General features: G+C 43.4%; 1 protein-coding gene across 4 annotated transcripts in view; it reads left to right on the top strand.

Annotated features, from left to right (window-relative positions):
• Trmt11 (tRNA methyltransferase 11 homolog) overlaps positions 1-20,438 on the top strand; it is a 105,500-nt gene that overhangs the window by 43,998 nt on the left and 41,064 nt on the right. The window contains exon 13 of one of the 4 annotated variants that reach the window (XM_060373687.1): positions 14,382-15,399. The exons of 2 other annotated variants lie outside the window; for them this stretch is intronic. In XM_060373687.1, coding sequence (XP_060229670.1) covers positions 14,382-14,477 — 96 coding nt within the window. In that variant the 3' untranslated portion in view covers positions 14,478-15,399. Of the gene's footprint in view, positions 1-9,369; positions 10,672-14,381; positions 15,400-20,438 lie in introns of those variants that run through there. One more of the 4 variants, XM_060373688.1, reaches the window with a different exon arrangement.

The raw sequence follows: 20,438 nt of genomic DNA, 5'->3' as shown, positions 1-20,438 counted from the left end.
ATACTCAATGTTCATTAAAAGTAGGGCGGGGGTAGGCTTTCTTTTAACACTTGAAAATTGGATGTTAACGTAGTATAACCTAGATGCCAATATAAGCAAAATGTCATTTGAATAAGATGCCTTTGATGTTAAGTTAACTTCTAGCATGTTGTGCTGGAAATATCAAGTACTTTTTATCCAAAGAGATATGAAACAAATCATGTTTTTTTTTTAAATTACAGATGACTGTTTGAGAAAGTACCTTTCTATGACATTTTATTAAATTTCTTTTGAAAAAGCACATAAACCCAACATTAGTTGTTCTTTTGTTACATTATGTATGTGTGTATGATATGTATATATGTGTGTGTATGGTGTGTGCACATGTGTGTTATGTGTGGGATATATGGAGTTCAAAGGAGTGTTGGTCCTTCCAGTTTGCTTGAGACAGAGTCTCCTCATATATGTGTATATATGCCAACGTGGCTTGCCTCAGAGCTTCTCTGGAGTGTTCTGTCTCCTCCCATCTCACCTTAGGAGAATTAACTACAGCTGTCTGTGAGTCCTGTGTATTTGAACCCTGGTCCTTAGACTTTCATTGTAAGCACTTTATTCACAAAGGCATCTCTTCAAACTTCTAGCTGTTAATACAGTTAGGAAAAAAACCTTTGTAGATAAAGCCAAGCATAATAAAATTAATTGCAGTGTAAGGAATGGAGGTGGGTGTTACCAAGGAAACTGTTGACCTTATTGCTGACCTTTCTGACCAAAAGAGAATAAATTAAACCAAAATGAAAACCTTGGCACTTTTTTTTGCAAGAATATGGTTTTGCTCCATTACAAAGATACTTAGAAAACTAAACATTTGCAAGAAGCATCCCCCCCCACCCTTAGGATTGTAATCATAGAATAAGTGAAGTTCACATTCATTTCCAACTCACCCACTCCCATTTTTCTCAGATATTTATCAAGTAATGTGGTTTGTAATCCAAACAAAAAAAGTGCCTTAATCCAGACATACACACGGACTCAATAACACTAGACGGATGGTGTTTGTGCTCTACTAAAACATTGAGATCTTCTCTAAAGCAGAGCAGTTTGCACACATGAAGTCTAGAGTGTAAAGAATTATGAAGGAATGATAAACATATCTGTGATTCTATCTAGCCCTAGAATCAGAGAAACAGCACATTCCTGTCTGTCCTTTGGGGTGAACGAACTTACAGAGAACCTTACTTTTCCCTTAAAAGAGGTCTGCCTCGGGACGTGCATATGTTTCCTTGTGTGGGAAAAGCACATTGACATTTACACATAATTGAAGCCAACCTGGAATCTGGCTCCGATCCCTTCCTTCATGAGCCATTATAGACAGGCTCTTAGGAGCATGGAGTTGAGTCCTTATGGCAGTCTCTCAAGAAGCCTGAGTCATGGAACAAAATGGAGCATTAACATTCATTAATATATGAATGTTAGAAGACATCACCTTCCTTTATGTAACTGCCACCCCAGTTTCTCTGGGGTGTGTTTAATATGTTTTTGTTGTAGAATTTGAATGTTCTTCCTAAGTTAATCATGTTGTAGTTATGCTGAAATGAATTGTCTGGAAGGGAGCTGTGATGACATTATAATCTATAACTTCAGACTGTCTCCTTTAAACAAGCCTCCTCAAATTTGGGTTTATCAGAAGAACATTGGGTTCTTTAACACTTCGGGTATTAGCCATGAAGATTAGCTGGGTCTGTGTGTGAAGTTAGGCAAATTAAAAGGAAAAAAGAGAGAAAAGTGGAAAGGTCAGTCAGCGGTCCTCATGATATTGGAGTTGTGCTTTGATGTCCATTCAAGATGTAAATTATTTGAAATGGATCAAAATGGTTGGAAGTGGACTGATGGAAGGCAAAAACAAAACAACAACAAAACACCTGTGAGCCCTTTAATGTTTGTGTACAACTCATGGAACCAACGTAGCTACACATACCTGTAATACTAGTGTTGTAGAGCCTGAGCCAGAATGATCATGTGTTTGAGGCCAGCTTGGGGTCAGAGTGAAATATGGTTTCAGAAATGAAACAACAGTCATTCCTTCAATCCTGGACCGAATGTTTTGCCACAAATCGGAGTGCATTTAGGACAACTGCAAGTAGGCATGAGCAGGACTGCTTTTGCTGTTATTTGCATTTTTCCGTCACACAGTTATTGAGAAGCAATTCTCCATAGGGCTCTTGCATTTTCTGTGTCAGAAATTTCTAAGTGAGGCACTGGGTAGCTGAGCCATAGTGAGCTGAGGATGTAAAAGAGAGGGTTTTTTAAAAAAAAAAAAAATTTTTTTTTTCAAGCTACTCCTACACCCCACAAAACAAAAGTCTTAGAAAATAGTGTCTTCTCCCCAGAGTGAAAGCCTGCTTACCACCCTTGATTTAAAAACAAACAAACAAACAAACAAAAAAAACTATTCTAAGTTCACATATTTTCTTTTGTACTAAAACCCATAGCATGTACAATACTCTTTGGACCTATTGAGCCCACCACCTTAACCTTATAGTAATTGCCATGCTACTTGCTGGACGTGCATGATAAAAGTATTTGTATGTGACTAAGGAGGAGGCTCATATCTTCTGCCAGTGTCCATGAAATTGGTTGTTAACTTAGTGGGCTATAAAAACCAAACCTGTTAGATAGTTCTTGAGTTGGATAATGAGGATTGGAAAGGCTACAGGGCCGGCCTGGTCACACAGTCGTCTTCTTTATTGCCTGTTGAGTGTGGTAGTTTGAGTCAGAATGGCCCCCATAGGCTTATAGAATTTAAATACTTGGCCACCAGGGAGTGGCACTATTAGGTAGGAGGTATGGTCTCTTTGGAGGAAGTGTGTCACTGGGGGTGCTGTTTGAGGTTTCTAAAGCTCGAGCCAGACCCAGTGTCTTTCTCTTTCTACAGCCTGCCAATCTAGTTGTAGAGCTCTTGGCTCCTTCTCCAGCTTCAGGTCTTCTTACACACCACCATGCTTCCTGCGGTGACAATAGTGGACTAAACCTCCGAAACTGGAAGCCAGCCCCAAATAAATGTTTTCCTTTGTACGAGGTACCATGGTCGTGGCATTTCTTCAGAGCAATAGAACCCCTAACTAGGACAAGAAGTGAGGTAGTAATTACATGTCAAATATCCAAAAGTAGGCTCAGAACCCCAAGACCCAAGTGGTTCCCATTTCTTTGCAGTTCATTTTCTCTGATTAGGGCTGGTCTGACGTGGGTTTGGTAGTTTGCTCAGGTTAGCTCCAGGTCCATTCCACCGAGACAAGATACAATCTGAGTAGGCTAAAAGCCCACCTTTAGATCAGTTCCTCATAAACACAATAAGCACAGAAAGGCAAAGGTTCTGATCTGGCAGGCAGAAGCTCGCTGAATTGTTAGTACTCTGCCTGTCTTCTGTGGGAACTAAAGTAGCAGGGTGTGCGTGACTTTCTAAGGATGTATGGCCACAGCTGGGCTCTGTGTGACTCAGCCTCTTTTGGCTGTCTTTCATGCTACCCAAAGAAATAACCAGAGATGTAAATAAAATTCTTTTGTTTTTCTTCCCATTATGTCCTTGTCATCAGGACAAGGCCTCTCAGGAATATACCCGTGAAACAAAGTCCAAGGAGAAGAAATAGGTGAGACACTTGTTCTGTTAGTAGGCATCTCAGTTAGCTGTTTGTTCCGCACTTGAGACCTAACAGTCACTACTGTTCTTCACAGAGTTTAGAGTGCTGAGGAAGGGGAGATAGCAGAAAATGAGAAGCTGAGCCAAAGAATAAGTTCTCATAGCCCCACCACCCTACAAAACTGTTCTACCTTTTCTGCTACAAACAGGGAAGAGCTCAGTGGACTCTACCCTCCTCAATGGAGGAAAAGCTGCTGATTAAGGTGAACCCCTAAAAACAAAGGGTTCATAGCACCATAATGGATATCATCATATGCTTTTGCCTTTGGCAGAATAAAGTTGTTGAAATTGCCTCCCTTCCTTTTCCTCCTTTCTTCTCCCTGCCTCCTCTTTGAGATGGAAACGGCTATCATTATTTAAAACATACTGGCTTGGAAGCCTGTACTTTGTGTCTCCTCTTTTCTGTCGACGTGGGTTTCTTTAAGGAAGTCATTAGGGGTGGGACTAACATTTTCTTATGGGTAGGGAGGCCATATATATCAGAGGCCATATGTACTCAAATGGGGGACCCTGGAAAGAAAAGAGAAGCCTCTTCAGTAGACAGAACTCAAGGTCGCACTCCCAGCCCTGACCAGTGTCCTCCTCAATAATCTTACTCGTGTCTCACTTAGTGTCTGGATGTTGCTGCAGGGTATGAGTTGATTTGCCATTCAGAAAGCTATTCTATCAGATTAATGACGTGCTTGTGGCTTCCAACAATAGGATCAAACTAGGATGCTAGTAGAACTATCTAGGTCATTCTACAAGGATCTATTCCCTGATGTGGCTTACTAAAGTCAATCTGAGGATTTGGCCATCACCACCCAGAAGTATCTACCCCATTACCAAGACTCTGGACCAGACGTGGCAACACACCCGCAGTTACAGATAGGACACAAAGTCAAGTGTGTGTTTCTGATGTAACTGTTACCATTTGATAGCAGACCTGGGAGGCCGGCTTGCCTTGTGGTGAGGGGCACCATGCTGCATGGGGAGTGTTTCCCTCCTGCTCCTGGAAGATTGAGTACTTCTAAACTTTGTTTCCTCCTCAGAGCTATTGGTCTGTGTCATTGCTACTGACACCTTCTCAGATTACGGTGGCGGTGGGCCAGTCAGATCAGCCATACCACCTTGGCTCTTGAAATTAATTAATTTCATATGTTTGGCCTCTGGACCATTTGGTATGACAATGGTATACGTTTTATTGCAAAAGCCACTCAACCATGGGCAGATAGTCAAGGCATTTGATCGACTTCTCATGTTCTCTGCTGTCCACAGGCGTCTGGAATTTTTGAGCTTTGTGAGTTTGCTCTGTTTGTTCTTGTGTTTTCCCTGGCACACTCCTTTCCCACACCTTCTCCTCAAGGCTCAGCCCGCTGCCCCAAAGTCAGCTCAGAATAATGTAGTGTTTTGTCTTTTGTCAGACACTTGTCTTTCAATGGATGCTTGGTTTCTAGCTTGAATTTAAAGGAGGAAGCTTCCCCCCAAACCATGGCGCAGATGGTATAGTGACAACCTGGTGGAAGAGAATTGCTTTCTCTGGCATGCTTCATTATTGCTGTTGAAGCAAGAAAATCAAAGTTGCTCCACCTTTAAAAACGATTCTTTTTTAATTTAATTTAATTTAATTTTTTTATTATTAGTTACATTTTATTAACCGTTTCCCAACTGTATTCCCGCTCCCTCATTCCCTCACAATCCCACCCTCCCTCCCTCATCTCCTCCCTGCCCCTTTCCAAGTCCACTGATTGGGGAGGACCTCCTCCCCTTTCATCTGACTCTGGAAAAACGATTCTTTTAACTTACCTCAATGGGGTCATTTTTTTGCCCCATCACATCCATCACTTGTATGTCTTACTCTAGTGCTTTTGTTTGTTCTTTTTTTTTTCTTCTTTTCTTTTAAAGACAGGGTTTCACTTTGTACCTCAGTGTGGCCTTGATTTAACTTTGTAGCTCATGATGCCCTCCTGCCCCAGCTTCCCAAGTGCTAGAGCTACTGCCGTGTGCCAGTCCAGCTGGCCCCCGCTTTGCTTTGATACCTCTGCTAAGCTGGGCATGTTGGTGATGAGTCTGCCTCTTGGAGTTGCATATGTGGGTTCGCATTGTTGCCGATGAATATGCAGTCCCCTTGAGAGATGAAATTTATGCATAAACACTAAGCCGGTGAGGCTTCAGCTGATTACCACTCTGGATTAGGAAGACAGAAGACAGGATTAGATGTGGGAATGCTGAGGCTAGGAGAGTAGCCCTATTGTAGGAGATCCCGGCTATTCATTTCCAGCATCGCATAGGAAGGAGAAGTAGGACAAGGATTAGGTAGAGGAGGAAGCAGTAGGGAGAGTGAGGGGAAGAATCCTAGTGTAAAGGATGATGAAGTTCTGGGTTATGAGCCATCTGAGTGCAGAAGCACTCAGAAGGGCTTGGGTGAAGATGCTTAGAAGGGACTAAATTATCCTGGGACTAGGGCATGGTGGTGCATGATGGCAGGCAGTGTATGGCCTGTCATTTGACAGGGGCCCAAAAGGAGGCAGAGAAAGGGGCAGGGTACCAATATCTCTTCCAAGGGTATGCCCAGCAGCCTAACTTCCTCCAGTTAGTGTTCCCTGTAGCTTACATATTCAAGCTCCTCCCCAGAGTGTCACATACTGGTGATAAAATCTATAGCACATGTCCTTTAGAGGGACATTCCTATCAAAGCAAAGAGCAGAGTCACGTGGTGATAGCTAGTGTGGGGAGTGAAAACATCTTGAATGGATGTGTCTCTGTAACCCGTAAGATTCATTCTGTGGCATTTTTTTTTTCCCTACATGATATGTGTGTTTGGCAAAGGGACTTGACATGACTCAATACTCATGAGACCGGATCAGGAGATTCCAAGTTTGTTACAAGAAATTTATGCTCAAATTACCACTGAGATGAAACTTCGCTGCAGCAGTTAAAGTTGCCGAGAAGGCTAGATTTGGGGGAATGCTGTTCTGCCTGAAATGGATGGTGGACATACTCCATTTGTTATGTATGTGATTGTATTGTATCATGGAGTCATACTTAAAATGTAAAGTTCTTGCTGTGTCTAAGAAAAATATGCTACTGAAATATACCAACAACCACTGTTTGGACTCAGGATATGGGGGAAAGCTTTCTTATTCCTTTAAAAATTAAAAATATAACACCTTTCCTTCTTCTACTTAAAGTACTATATCATAGGTTCTGGGCAGCAACATAAAAAGTACAGTCAGTCAGAATATGGGACCATTTTTAATTCTGAGGTTTCTTTTATTTATTAAAAGTGTTGGGCCCAAAACAATCTTAATTCTTCCTTATTTGTATATCCCTGTGCATTTGGCAGAGTTCATGGCAACGTCTTTCCAGCCGTGGACTAGCCCAAATCCTTTTCTGAACCCCCTACTAACTTGGATTAAAACTGACTAGTTAAAAGCTGCACACGGAACCACTGCCAGAAATGTCACAAGGTCCCTTGACATTTAATTCTGCAGGCTTATCTTTGGGAGAAAAATAAACGAGTTAAAATGTTTTTGATCTAGTATTTGTTAGCTTGTTTTCTTGCTTAGCTTTTGAGAAATAGATCAAGAACTTTAAAACAGCTCAATCTTGTTTTTTCGCCTGAAATCTGGCTTTCGGAACTAAAAGAAAAGACCCATCCTGGTGATGAGTGAGTCCCTGGGGGAAGAAGGAGGGAGCGCCTGAGGTTGTGCAGTGTTGGGGAGAAGGCATGACCCCGTTCCACTGGGCTTATGTGGTCCTGGAGATTCCATCTTATAGCAAGGAATGTCACCTAACATGGTGGGTCCTACAGTTAGGCCTGGAAACCTATCAAGTTTATCTCAGCAGTGAATAAGGCAGGACAGTCTCTGTCCTCAGAGAGGTTGTGACCTGAAAACTAGTAGGGAACAAAATGAAACAGTGTGGTGACTCCCTCCATCAGGCAAATCCCTGGTGATCTAAAGTCACTGCTAACTACATTCAACTGTGGTAGAGTACAGGAACCATGTTTTTCTTACATTTGACATCCAGGTCTTTGCTAACCTTAGAGCTTAGAGGTATGACTCCTCCTGAGGCTAGGAAATTCCTGGAGATTAGATTTACCTCTTTGCTGTGTCTTTCATATGTACTCTGCAACATTCTGCCTCCTTTAACACTCTGGACCACTATTTCCCTGACTTTGTCACTCTGTGGCCAAACACAAGGCAACTAGGGAAAGTGTCTACATCTCAGAACCTGCTAAAATTCTTTTCAGTGTGCCCATGTGTGCATGTGCCTTTGGCTGTGCATGTATGTATGTGTTTTCCCATGTGTGTAGACGCCTGTATACATGGTTGAGCATGTCCTGAAGTATTTTCCTTGATCACCTTTTACTTTATTTGTTAAGGCAAGTCTCTCCCTGAAAATAAGGGCTCACCAATTCTAGCTTGTCTAATTAGCCAGTCTGCAACAAGGATCACCTGCCTCTGCCTCCAGAATGCTAGGATTATAGGTGGTTGCCATACCTGCCAGGGTTTTACATGTGTCCTGGGTATGTAAACTCTAGTCCTTACACTTGTGTGTTAAGTGCTTTAGCCACTGAGCCATCTAGCCAATTCCCAAATTCTAAAATCTAGTTAAAATTTTCAAACCAGCTAATTCTATGCCTGTTTATGCTGCTTTGCCTGTGCTTTTCTATGGAAACCATAATAGATTCTTTCTTTATGGTTTCTTTCTTTCCTTCTTTCTTTCTTTCTTTCTTTCTTTCTTTCTTTCTTTCTTTCTTTCTTTCTTTCTCTCTCTCCTTCCTTCCTTCCTTCCTTCCTCCCTCCCTCCCTCCCTCCCTCCCTCCCTCCCTCCCTCCCTCCCTTCCTTCCTTCCTTGCTTCCTCCCTCTCTCCCTTCCTTTCTGCTTGCTTCCTTCCTTCCTTCCTTTCTATTTTCCTTCCAGGCTGCTTGCTTCTATGTATGTCCACACAAGGTAACATGACTCATCTCTCAAGAGCTGCCATTGTCTTTCCAATGGCAATCTCTTTTTGTTTGATTGGCTAGGCCACACTTTCTGAAGAATAAAGCCTTTTAAAAAATGGTGGGGGAGATTAGGTCAAAAGAAGGTAGCATCTACCCTCCCAAAGAGGAAGTGAAATTGCCAGATGATATGAGACAATGAAGCCAAGAAGGAGGCGGTTCTAGCTGTAAGAAGCAAACTGTGTCTAGAAAAGTACATTTAATTAATGGTTAAGTTGTTGTGCTTTGAAATGAGACGTGTTGATGAAGAGAAGAAATGTATCGGGAGAAGTCATGCTGGCTGGATCGTAATAGATTTATACATATGCTGTATGATGGTTAGTGGTGTTGACTAGACAGAATCTAAAATCACCTGGGAGACTAGCCTGAGACTAGCTTGTATAGGGTTGTCATTAATGGTTGAGGTAATAATACCCGTCTACCGTGGGCAGCGACATCCCCTGGCAGGGATCTCAGACTGTAACTGAAGAAGAGAGTTGACCATCAGCATTGATTTGTCTGCCTCTTGACTGTGGGTGCAGTAGACCCAGCCCCTTCAAGCTCCTGCTGCTTTGCTTTCCCCACCATCAGGGACTGTACACTGGAACTGAGAACTAAAGCAAACCCTTTCTGTCTTAGGTGACTTTTTTAAGGATACTTTTTGTCACAGAAACAGAAGAGTAACTAAGAGATCCTCTTACAAAAATTTGTTCATAATCATGTTCTCCACAGCCTGTGGTATTGCCTCAGCTCTTAGAGAAACTTTAACTCTTTCAAAATGGTGTCCTCGGCTGAAGCGTTGACTTCTACACTGAAGGCCTCTGCAGAGCAGTCAGAAGCTTTGCCACCACTCTGAGGTTTGTTTCACCTTCCGTTTTGGGTGTCACTTCATGACCCCTTTTACATTGCGTGTGCCACATACTTCAAGCTGCATGAAGCGAAGCATAGTTACCGCGGGCTTCCTTGTCTCATCTGTAAAGTTCTCCTAGATTCCCACTTAGAATGTGTAAGAGATTTCCCAAGGAATTGCAACAGAAACCTCCCTGACCCCTGACTGACAGATACTTGCTCCAGTGCCAAGAAACAGGCTGGAGTTGGCCTCCTGCAAGGAAGAGGATGGTTTTTATTCGTTTTGCTCTTCACACAGAGCTGACAGTGCAGGCCTGCAGAAGAGCAAGCTGATGAAAACAAAGATGGTGGCTCGCCAGCTCGTGTTTGTCTTTCTCTCCAAGGAAGAACACAAATACTGTCTCAGGGAGCTGCCTCTCCACTCCAAGACAAACGAGCTGTTGAAGGGTCATGATTTTGAAAGCCTGCTGATATACATAAAGGGTATTTTACTGATCAACCTCCAGTGATTTGTCATAAATGAAAAATAGTTTGTGTTGCCCATTTTAGAACTTGGCTGTGGGGCCCATTGTGTTAACTTCAGAGACATAAGAGTCTTTCCTGAAAGAAAGAAAAAAATGCCCTGCGAATTCCAGGCTTTCTTTTCCCTGGGTTTGCCACAGAGCCTAGCAAGAAAAGCCAGCCTGTTTCCTGTCACCATATTTGGGAAACCTCAACACCTTTACTGATGAGGACGAGAGGGGCACAGCAGAATCCTCTAGTCCTTGTTTGTCCTGCTGTGTCTCTTTTACCTTTTCCTCCTTTTGTTTTCCTTGCTGTTCTCACCATTACTGCATTTTGCTACCACATGCCAACTCCCAAACCTTGGGCCTAAAAGTGAATGAGGCAGTGTTTTTCTCAGACTGTAAAGGTGCACACAGTCCTTGACTAAACTGTTTCCTCTTTTGAAAAATATAGTTTATCCTGCATCCCATTAGTGGCACTTTTAAAAACGAGCAAGAAGCTTGGAGAGATGGCTCAGCGGTTATGAGTACTCACTGTTTGCACAGAGGACCTAGGTTCGGTTCCCAGAACCCACATCAGACAGTTCACAGCTTATTGTAACTCTAGTTCCAGATGGTCCCACGCCCTCTGCCCTCTCAAGGAACTCATATGCATGTGGTGCACACAAAGTCACAAAAGCACACAATATGCAAATATATAATAATAAATCTTTTAAAAAAGAAGAAAAAAAAGTTTCTGAGTGGCACACTGGGTGGGTGTGGGAATGGTAAGGGAAGTTTAATATAAAATTTTCTTCTTTTGTGTGTTACTTCTCTTTATGCCTAAATTATTTTCTTTTGCCTGTAAAGTTCCACTACCATCTCTTTATGCTCCTCCAGTATTCCAGAAAATTTTATAGTCTCTTTGGAAATTTTAACTTAAATTTTTTTCAATAGGCAATAAATTTACACAGCTTAAAAACTCAAAACAGTTCAAAAGTGGGCCTAGTATATTAAAAAAAAAAAATCTGCCTCTTTCCACCTCCCTGACCTAGTGGGCTGGCCACCAAGTTTCTCTGTCTGAAGAGAACACTGTCATACATGACTTAGCTCCATGCCAAATAATATCTAGTCCAGGAGTGAAGTGTAGAGCAAGGGCAAGAACAAAGACAAGGCCCAAGCTGATGCATCCAAACCCTGGCAGGACATTTCGAACCCATCTACGGTCTTATTTCTGGTAGTCAACATAACAACACTGTATCCTTTGCTATATTCTTTGGAATAAAAATCTGTAGAAAGCCCGGTCTGGTGTATGCCTGGGGGGCAGAGAGGCAGGAGGATCTCTGTGAGTTCGAGGCCAGCATGGTTTACAAAGCAAGTTATAGAATAGCCAGTGCTACACACACAAACCCTGTCTTAAAAAAAAAAAAAAGGTATGATGTGGATGAATGCGTTCTGAAAAGTCATTGCAAAAAGGTTATAAAGATCATGGATGGGAAAACCCAAGTCCTGACGTTAACCCCACCAGGCAAAGAATCATGGTGAGGAGGTGAATTTTTCAAGATGTTTCCTGAGAAGCCATTTGATTTCAGTGCTCCCACTGCTGGAAGAGGCTGTTGGTTCCAATAAGGAAAGAGAAAAGCTTGGTTCGTTTTCCGTAAGTTTTCAGATCTTTTCTGGGCTATCCTGCCACCGTCCTTGAAGTGGATGCTAGGTGCGTGTCTAAGCAAGGAATGGGACCTCCTTTGCCTCCTCTGTCACCTTTGGGGTCAGCAGACGTTTACTTCCATCCACAGAGGCTGCCTGGTGCCTCTGTGGCTTCCCATCCACTAAAGATAGGGTCAAGGCGTTTGAGTTGGGAGAAGATACAGACCATTATGGGGCTCCAGGCCTGATGTCCCAGCGTCCTTGGGCAGAGCTGGTCATTGACATGAGAGGATGTCGCACTTGGGGAAGGAATGCAGAGCCTGTCATGCTGTTAAATGTGCACGTGTGATGCAAACTGGCCTGATAGCCAGGGCTGGAGCCGTGTTTATCCACATGAGATAGGAAGTGAGGGGTGAAGATAACAGAGACTCTGGAGTCTGCAGGCCTGCACCTGGCCTCAGAACAACCGCAAGGGAAGTGGAGGTCTGCATTTTCACATTTTATCTTGCATGATACAGTAATTATGGAGGGAACCAGTGCTCTTTTAATCAATGAATTCTCATGCAATTTTATCAAAGGAACCTTGAGCTTACGACAATTATAGTGTTCATCTTTTTGAAAGTGACAGTTGTCATTATCATTGTTAAGAATCAATAAATAAACTTACTTTGTGCACTGTTTTCCCTTTGCAAAGCAGCCGTAAGTAGAGCACAGGATTGCTGGGAGAGGTTCCCAGGGTTGCAAGCCTGTGCTCTCTCTTCTCTCCTTTCCTTTCCCCCAGTCACAGGGGCAAGGGGGACATAGCAGTTGACAAGTAACTCTTGAACAGTTTCTGGGGTCCTTTTGACTTTCTGATGATGGACACTGAGGAGTCTTGGATAATCCTGAACTCACCTGTGTTCAGTGTTACGGAATCAGATGTTCTCTGGAGAGCCGTTGAGGTGAATTGCATATCTGCCTGGGGACACTGATTCTGTTAGCTGCTCTGTTTAGGAATCTCAGGAGATGCTTAGATTACTCCATTGATAAAATGGGGTACAGGCATTTTTGGGCAAATGTTGAATTAAGTCAGTATTCTTTGGACACTGGAATTCTGAAAGTAACATGTGACCAAAGAACCAAGCAGGCTTGTTGGGTGTTTGATTTATGTAGCATCACTATCTGTCTCATCTTTGGGTCCTCAACAGGGAGACGAGATGAAGACAGCAAGAGGGCAAGGAGCCCCTTCACCCTTCAATTTATTCTCTAGGAGCGTGTAAGAGTAATCTCCAGGCGGCTGGAGAGATGGTCCAGTCAGTAAAATGGCTGCCGCACAAGCATGGGGTTTTAATCCCGAGACAGATTTTCCAGAAAGAAAAGGCCAGTCACAGAGTCTCCCCACCATCCTGAGCATCCACAACAGAGTACAGACCAAACAAACTCCTGGCCTCCACAGAGGTGGGGTAGCCCCGCTCACAGGATGTGGCTAGTCATCACTGGAAGTGACAAGAAAGTCAGGCTCCCGCTGGAAGGCACACAATCAATGAGTCAAGTTTTTGCCCTTTTCTTTGGATTGAGCAATGACTGCCCTAGATCAACTCTGATGGCAAACAGTGCCCTCCGTGTTTTCCCCCACAGGCCTGGGGGAAAGTTGGTTTATTCAAATTCCTAATCTAGCCCCTCTTTGAGAGGGAAACACTGGCCTCCTGCCTGCTTTCAGATCAGAAGACCAAGGCATGGTGTATGAAGTGTCTGTGTTCGGAGGCTCACCAACACTCAGATAAATGAAATGCACACTGTGCGTCGTACTGAGTGATTTCAACCTCCTTGCCCATCAAGTGTTTCTAAAAGCTGCCAGGAGGCTAGTGGCCTCTTCTTAGTGGAAATTTTGATGAGCAGTATAGTTGTAATGAAGGATGGATTCATGTAAGCCAAGAATCACAGATTGGTACAGTGATGTGTGTGTGTGCGTGCGTGTGTGTGTGTGTGTGTGTGTGTGTGTGTGGTGGGGCTAAGTCCATTGGTACTTTGCTATTCCCAGGGTCCTCTGTGTTCTAGCATCAGAAACCACCCTTAGTTTGTAGAAATGGGCAGCCTTGGGCCCCTTGCCAGGCAAGCCAAATCAGAACCCTGGTTTTAACATAATCCCCAGATCAGATTTATGTGGACATTAAAATCTGAGAAGCAAGGTTCTAAACTCAAGTTAATCATGTGTTACTTATCTGCTAGCAGAGGGAAAGTTGACTAAGGTCATCAGCAGGGTTCTTAAAGTTGTTATCAGGGTTAATCATTTGTTTGTCTTAGCTAACATGGCCTACTTCCTCCAGTCACTGACTGTGCTCCTCAGTAGGCCCTTGCCTCTAATTCATGCACTTGCTTGTTGCAGACTATCTCAACAGTTCTCCGAATGAACTCAGCTCCAGTCCGCCTGCTCTTTCAGATGTTGCTTTTTCTTCCCTTTGGAAATAACACTGTCCTCAGAAGCCTAGGGGCCATAGGGCTGTCAGCCAAGGTCTGATAACCTCCAGTGGCTGGAGTGGTCATTATCAGTGAAGTGTTGTTTTCTGACTGAGACAAAGCTCACTTATTCTATCAAAATAGCTGAAAGGACCAGTGGCTGCGGGGACCCAGACCTGGCTTGTCACTGGCAAGTCCCAAACTCCAAAGGGCAGTGCATGGAAGCCCTTGCTCTCGGCCACTGTCTTTCTAAAGAGTTCTGTTACCATATCCTAGTCCATGTTCATACCATACAGTTCTTTTATTTATTTATTTTTTATTTGCCTACAGAAGTCAGGATCCCTCCTGATGAGTTTAAGCCAAAGAACCTCAGTAAGCCAGACCTCTGGAGGCACACGTCTGTCATCCCAGGACTTGGAAGTCTGAGGCAGGAGTATCGTGAGTTCTAGGTCAATCTTGTCTAACACAGTCGAGACCCTGTCTCAAACAAGCAAAACCAAAACCAACAAAGAACCTCAGATGAGCAAAGGAGTGTAATGCGTAAATAAACGTGACTCCTGTTAACTCCTCGTTTGGTTATCAGTGAGGAGGAACCCCTGTGGGTCCCGTCAGCTTTGCATGTTGCCTCAGTTTGGATTATGCTCCACATTCAGTTATTAGCAGTGGGGACATTGCTTCGGTTTGCTTCTGAGCAATCCCTAGTCCTGAGGTAACTTACACTTAACCTCATCAAGTTTGGGTTCTAATTTTAGCTTTCAAACTTGTTACTGGACTTCTTTAAGTACTTGCTGTACATTCTAAGAGAGGTAAAAGTTCGTTCCAGGACCAGAACGACATGCTTTTAGCATGTCTACCATGCTAAAAGCAGCGATGTTTGCATAGGCCAGCCCATTAGTGGCCACCAAAGGAGATTACTTAATTGACAAGTTCTACTTTATTCATTTCCCACAAATGCATGTCTTTATAAATAACGGATTCAATTGAGTCCCCTAACTAACAAATACATTTCTCCCATCATGTATATAAAATGCCATGGAGAGGGTGGGGGAGGGAGAAATGGATCCTGGTGACATATTGGCTAACCAAATACCCTAAATAATGGATGTTAGTGATTCATAAAATACATTGTGGGCTAATTTGCTTTGTTCATGCATTTACTATGGACAAATAAAGTAGAGTACGTATCCTGTGTGTGCTAGTGACTCTCCTCCTTGTTCTGAGAAAAGACTTGACGGAAGCAGCTGCAGGACGGGAGGCCTCATTCGGGCTTGTTGTCTGAGGGTTGGTCCACCAAGGTGGTGAAGGGTGGGTTGAGAGCCTCTCCAGCTGTGGCAGCAAAAGTGAGGCAGTCAATCCCGTTGCACCCACAGTCAGGAAACAGAGATCAAAGATGCTCTATTCACTTTCTTCTTTTCGTTTAGCCTGAGATCCCATCCCAGTTGATGGTAACATCCTCATTCAGGGTATCTTCTTAGTTCCATTAACCCTTATGGGAAACTCTCTCACACAGATAGATTCCCTCAAGGGTTTGCTTTCTAGCCTATTTCAAATTCTATCAGGTTATATAAGCAGGGTTGCCATTATACTGCACAAGTATAAATTATATTCTACAAGGTTAAAAAAAACCCACACAGTTGTTTTCTGTTTGTGTAGCACACCCATGCCACAGCTCTGATGTGGAGGTCAGAGGTCAAATTAGCAGAGTTAGTTATTTCCTGCCTTTATGAGGATCTGTGCCTTTCCTATAAAAAGATGGTTTGCAGGCTCGAGTGCCTGCCTAGCACGAGCAAGGCCTGGGGTTCAGTTTTCAGTACGACAAAACAGACAAACAAACAGCAGAACACCTTGTTAGGGCAAGAGAGACCTTGGCACTTCAGAATGCTTCTGGTTCTTCAGAGGACAGCGCCCACAGCAGGTGGCCTACAATGTCCTGTGATTAGAGTGCCAGAGGATTAGACGGTGTCTTTTGGTCTCTATAGGCACCTGCACACACACAGCTCATGCACACACATGGCTCATGCACACACGCACATACACACACATACACACACACACACACACACACACACACACTTTTAAATCTTAAAAGTGAAAAAATAGAACAGCTTTTTGAATATTGTGTTTTAGCAGTCAATGCTCAGAACTCTGAGCCAGGAGTATGGTCATGAGTTTGAGGCTAGACTGTGCTGCATAGTGAGTTTCACGCTAGATTGTGGTACAGAGTAATAATACCCTATCTAAAAGCACTAAACTTTTATGACATAAAATAGGGACATGTTATTTGAAATGTCATTCAGCTTTATATATTGATTAAGATGTAAGGTATACAAGGTACTCAGACAAAACCTCATCCCAAACAGAGATGGTAGAAAACTAAGTGTCCTTATGAGAGGAGTGTTCTTTGCTTTCATTTTTAATTAATTGAATTCAGAAGAGTGTATTAAACATATTTCTGAACCAGTTCTTTTTGGTTTTAGAGTTGGCGTTTGAAAAGGATACATTCAGATGTTTCTAGACTGGATTCTCTTCTCTCAAATTGAATGTGCAGGTGAACGCCCCCAGGAGTCTTCTGAGGGAGTAGATTGGTCTGTGTAGACTCTGAGGTCCTCTGTCTATGAGATGTATGAGATGGAGCCAGATGCTATTTATCTGAGTGGCAATGGTCTGTGGGACAGGCCTTGTCAGTCAATGATGTTGGCAATCACTCTGAGGTTAAAAAAAAAATCAAACAAAAAAAATGACAACAAAAAACAATAATTGAGCTAAAGCTTTTACAGCCCTGAGCAGAAATCTGGGAGGACATAAGCCTTCTGGACACAGATTTAAATGTTTCATTACAGTAGAATTGATGTCAGAGACCTAGGAGTAGAAGCGAGGGATGGAAGTTGGACCAAACTGTGTGGGTCAGCTAATGGGAGACCCCTGGATAGTAAGATGAAGACACTAACAGGCTATGCCTGTTGATCGAGGTTCATACCATATTCCTAAAGGTACAATTGCAGATCTCTGTCCCTCAGGAGATTAAAGAGCTAGAAGTAGGCAGCTATTATAGAAGGAAAGTTGGCTTTCTGAATGAGGATTGAGCATCCTACCCAGGGTCCTCCTTCTTGATTAGCTTCTTTAGGCTTACAGATTTTAGTATGATTATACTATATTATATGGCTAATACCCACTTATAAGTGAGTATATACCATGTGTGTCTTTCTGCGTCTGGGATACCTCACTCAGGATGATCTTTGCTAGTTCCCACCATTTGCCTGCAAATTTCATGATTTCCCTGTTTTTAATTGCTGAGTAGTATTCCATTGTGTAAATGTACCACAATTTCTGTATCCATTCCTCAACTGAGAGACATCTGGGTTGTTTCTAGCTTCTGGCTATTACAAATAAAGCTGCTATGAACACGGTTGAGCAAGTGTCCTTGTTGTATACTTGAGCATCTTTTGGATATATGTCTAGGAGTAGTATAGCTAAATCTTGAGGTAGCACTATTCCTGATTGTCTGAGAAAGCACCAGATTGATTTTCAAATGGTTGTACAAGTTTACATTCTGACCAGCAATGGAGGAGGGGGAGAAAACAGGGAACAAGACAGGAGCCTACCACAAAAGGCCTCCAAAAGACTCTACTCATCAGGGTATTGAAACAGATGCTGAGACTCAGCCAAACTTTGGGCAGAGTGCAGGGAATCTTATGAAAGTAGGGGGGGATAGAAAGACCTGGAGGGGACAGAAGCTCCACAAGGAGAGCAATAGAACCAAAAATTCTGGGCCCAGGGGTCTTTTCTGAGACTGATACTCCAACCAAGGACCATTCATGGAGATAATCTAGAACCCCTGCACAGATGTAGCCCTTGGCAGCTTAGTGTCCAAGTGGGTTCTGTAGGGAGTAAAGGGAACAGGGACTGTCTCTGACATGAACTCATTGGCTGGCTCTTTGATCACCCTCCCCTGAGGGGGGTTGCGGAGCAGCCTTAGCAGGCTATGAAGGAAGACAATGCAGCCAGTCCTGATGAGACCTGATAGGCTAGGCTCAGAGGGAAGGGGAGGAGGACCTCTGCTATCAGTGGACCAGGGTATGGGGCTACGGCTGGAATAAAAAGTGAATAAATTGTAATAAATTTTTTAAAAAAGCTTGTTAATTTATAAAAAAGAAGGAAAGTTGAGAGTGAGCTGGTGGGAATGGATGAAAAAGGAAATGTGACGCCTGATACTGGTGGTGGTTCAGGGAGGTCGGTGTGGGTTGGAGGGAGAAAGGCCATGTGTTTATCTGTGACTCTGGACTAGCTGTGCCCCTGAGAGCAGCCAGGATTGTCTCTGAGAAGTTCCCCGTCTGTCTGTTGATATCTCAGTGAGACCAGAGCTCGTGGGCACCCTTTGAGAACGTATAAAGAGTTCCAGAATGGTCAGTGCACTTTTTATTCTTCAGTCTTTTAAATTTTAGTTAGTCTTACGGGGGAGGGATGCATGCTGTGGAACGCATGCGTGGAGGTCAGAGGCCGGCTGTGGAGTCAGTGCTCTCTTTCCACCTCTGTACGAATTTCAGAGATCGGACTCAGGTTTGCAGTGCAAACACCCTTTCCCACTGAGCCACCTCACTTGTCCCTCACCGTCTTTAACAAAAAGCTGAACACAGAACTGTAATAGAGCCTAGGGCTGTGGAGAACCGCAGGTGGGTTGCAAAGGGACTGAGATGAGGGCTGCTAGGTCACACTTCCACATTGACTTGAATTTCCAAGGTGGAGACGCAGGCTCATAGGCAAGAAATGAATTTGCCTACGAGATACAACAAAAGCCACGGTGCAAGATTAGATAGAGAAAATCTTTTGACAGGTAAGTGGTGGCAATTGATGACAAAATGACGGCCCTCAATGACGTATGCAGCAAATTATACTTCGAAAGCAAATGTTAGGAAAATGTAAGGAACAAACAAACAAACCAGTAAAAGTTAGACCCAATAATGCAGGAAAGGGTGTGTGTGGCTTGTGCACCGAGATCCCTTCAAATTTATGGTTATTCTTTTCTAAAGTTGATCGGCGGACTCTTCCTCCTCTGAGTAATTTTAATCTTCAGTTTCAACTCTTCATATTTCACTTGGCAGGCTCTCTCTTTAAAAAAATAAATAAATTCGTTTGTCTAATGCACTGGTGTAGAGCAGGGTTGGTTTTAAGAAGATAACTCACTGTAAGGACCTGATACTACACGCTGCTTTCACTTTAGAAGTAATAAGAGAGCTGCTACCCCTGGTTTGAGTCAGTGTGCATTCCAGTTCGTTGCTCGGGCCTGGGGAGTGGCTCAGTACTACAGTATGTGTCTAGCGGTCTAGCATGCTGGCTTCCTGAGGTTTCATCTTCAGTCTATTGGACTTGGGCACCTGATCTTACTTCAAGGCTCCTGCCGTAATACAGGAGGGCAGGAGCAGCAGCTGGGTCCTCAGCCTGAGCAGTACCACATGGAGGCCAGCTATGAGACAAAGCCTCAGTTTATGTTTCATCTGCCGAGACTGACATCCTGAGACATCTGAAGATTCCAAATTTATAACCCCAGATAACTCACCCTTTCATTTTTGGCCCAAGTTTGGGTTTTAAGAAAACCCTTTCCTTCAATCCTGAATTCTCACTATGACACCTTTAGCAAAGTACTGACATCTTAGTGACTCAGTTTTCTCAATGATGAAATGAGACTGATAAAAGTATCCATTATATAGGTTGTTGGAAGATTTAGTAGATGAATGCACTCACATTAAGCACTTAACACACAGCAAGCACTCAATGGGTTACATGTAATAGAAATTAGCTCAATATTATCCCTTAGCTGTGTGGTTTTGGGCAAGTTCCTTTGGTTCTCTGGGCTGCTCTTTATTCAGGAACTTGGAATAGTAGTACCTATTTCGTGATGTAAAAGGACAGGTGCCCAGACTCCACAGAGCTTGGATGTTGACCTGCAAAGCTGGGAAGATCCTGAGTTCCTCCACATCCCATTACATTTACCTGGAAATGGGCTTCTTACCACATTAACCTTGTTCTGGCTAGTTTTTTATCATCCGGACACGAGCTAGGATAATCTAGGGCAAGGAATCTTAATGGAGAAAATGAGTCAAACCATGGGGAGCAAGCCAATAAGCAGCCTTCCTCCACTGCCTCAGCTTCAGCTTCAGGCTCCTGCCTTGACTTCCAGCCCCGACTTCCTGTCACAATGAACTACAACGGAAATAAGCCCTTTCTTCCACTAGCTGCCAAGGGTCGTGATTTTATCTTGGCAGTAGAAGTCAGTCTAAACCGGGCCTCTTCTTTTGATTGGTGGCTAGAAGGATTTACCTGTAAACAGGTTTGGTAGACACATGAACTAGAACCCTGAACTAGTTTCTTGATTGGCGGCTGGAGCGACCT

Source organism: Meriones unguiculatus, chromosome 20, assembly GCF_030254825.1.
Source record: "Meriones unguiculatus strain TT.TT164.6M chromosome 20, Bangor_MerUng_6.1, whole genome shotgun sequence".
Lineage (NCBI taxonomy): Eukaryota > Metazoa > Chordata > Mammalia > Rodentia > Muridae > Meriones > Meriones unguiculatus.
The sequence above is the reverse complement of the archived record's forward strand: the minus strand, read 5'-3'. Positions and strand labels throughout refer to the sequence as shown.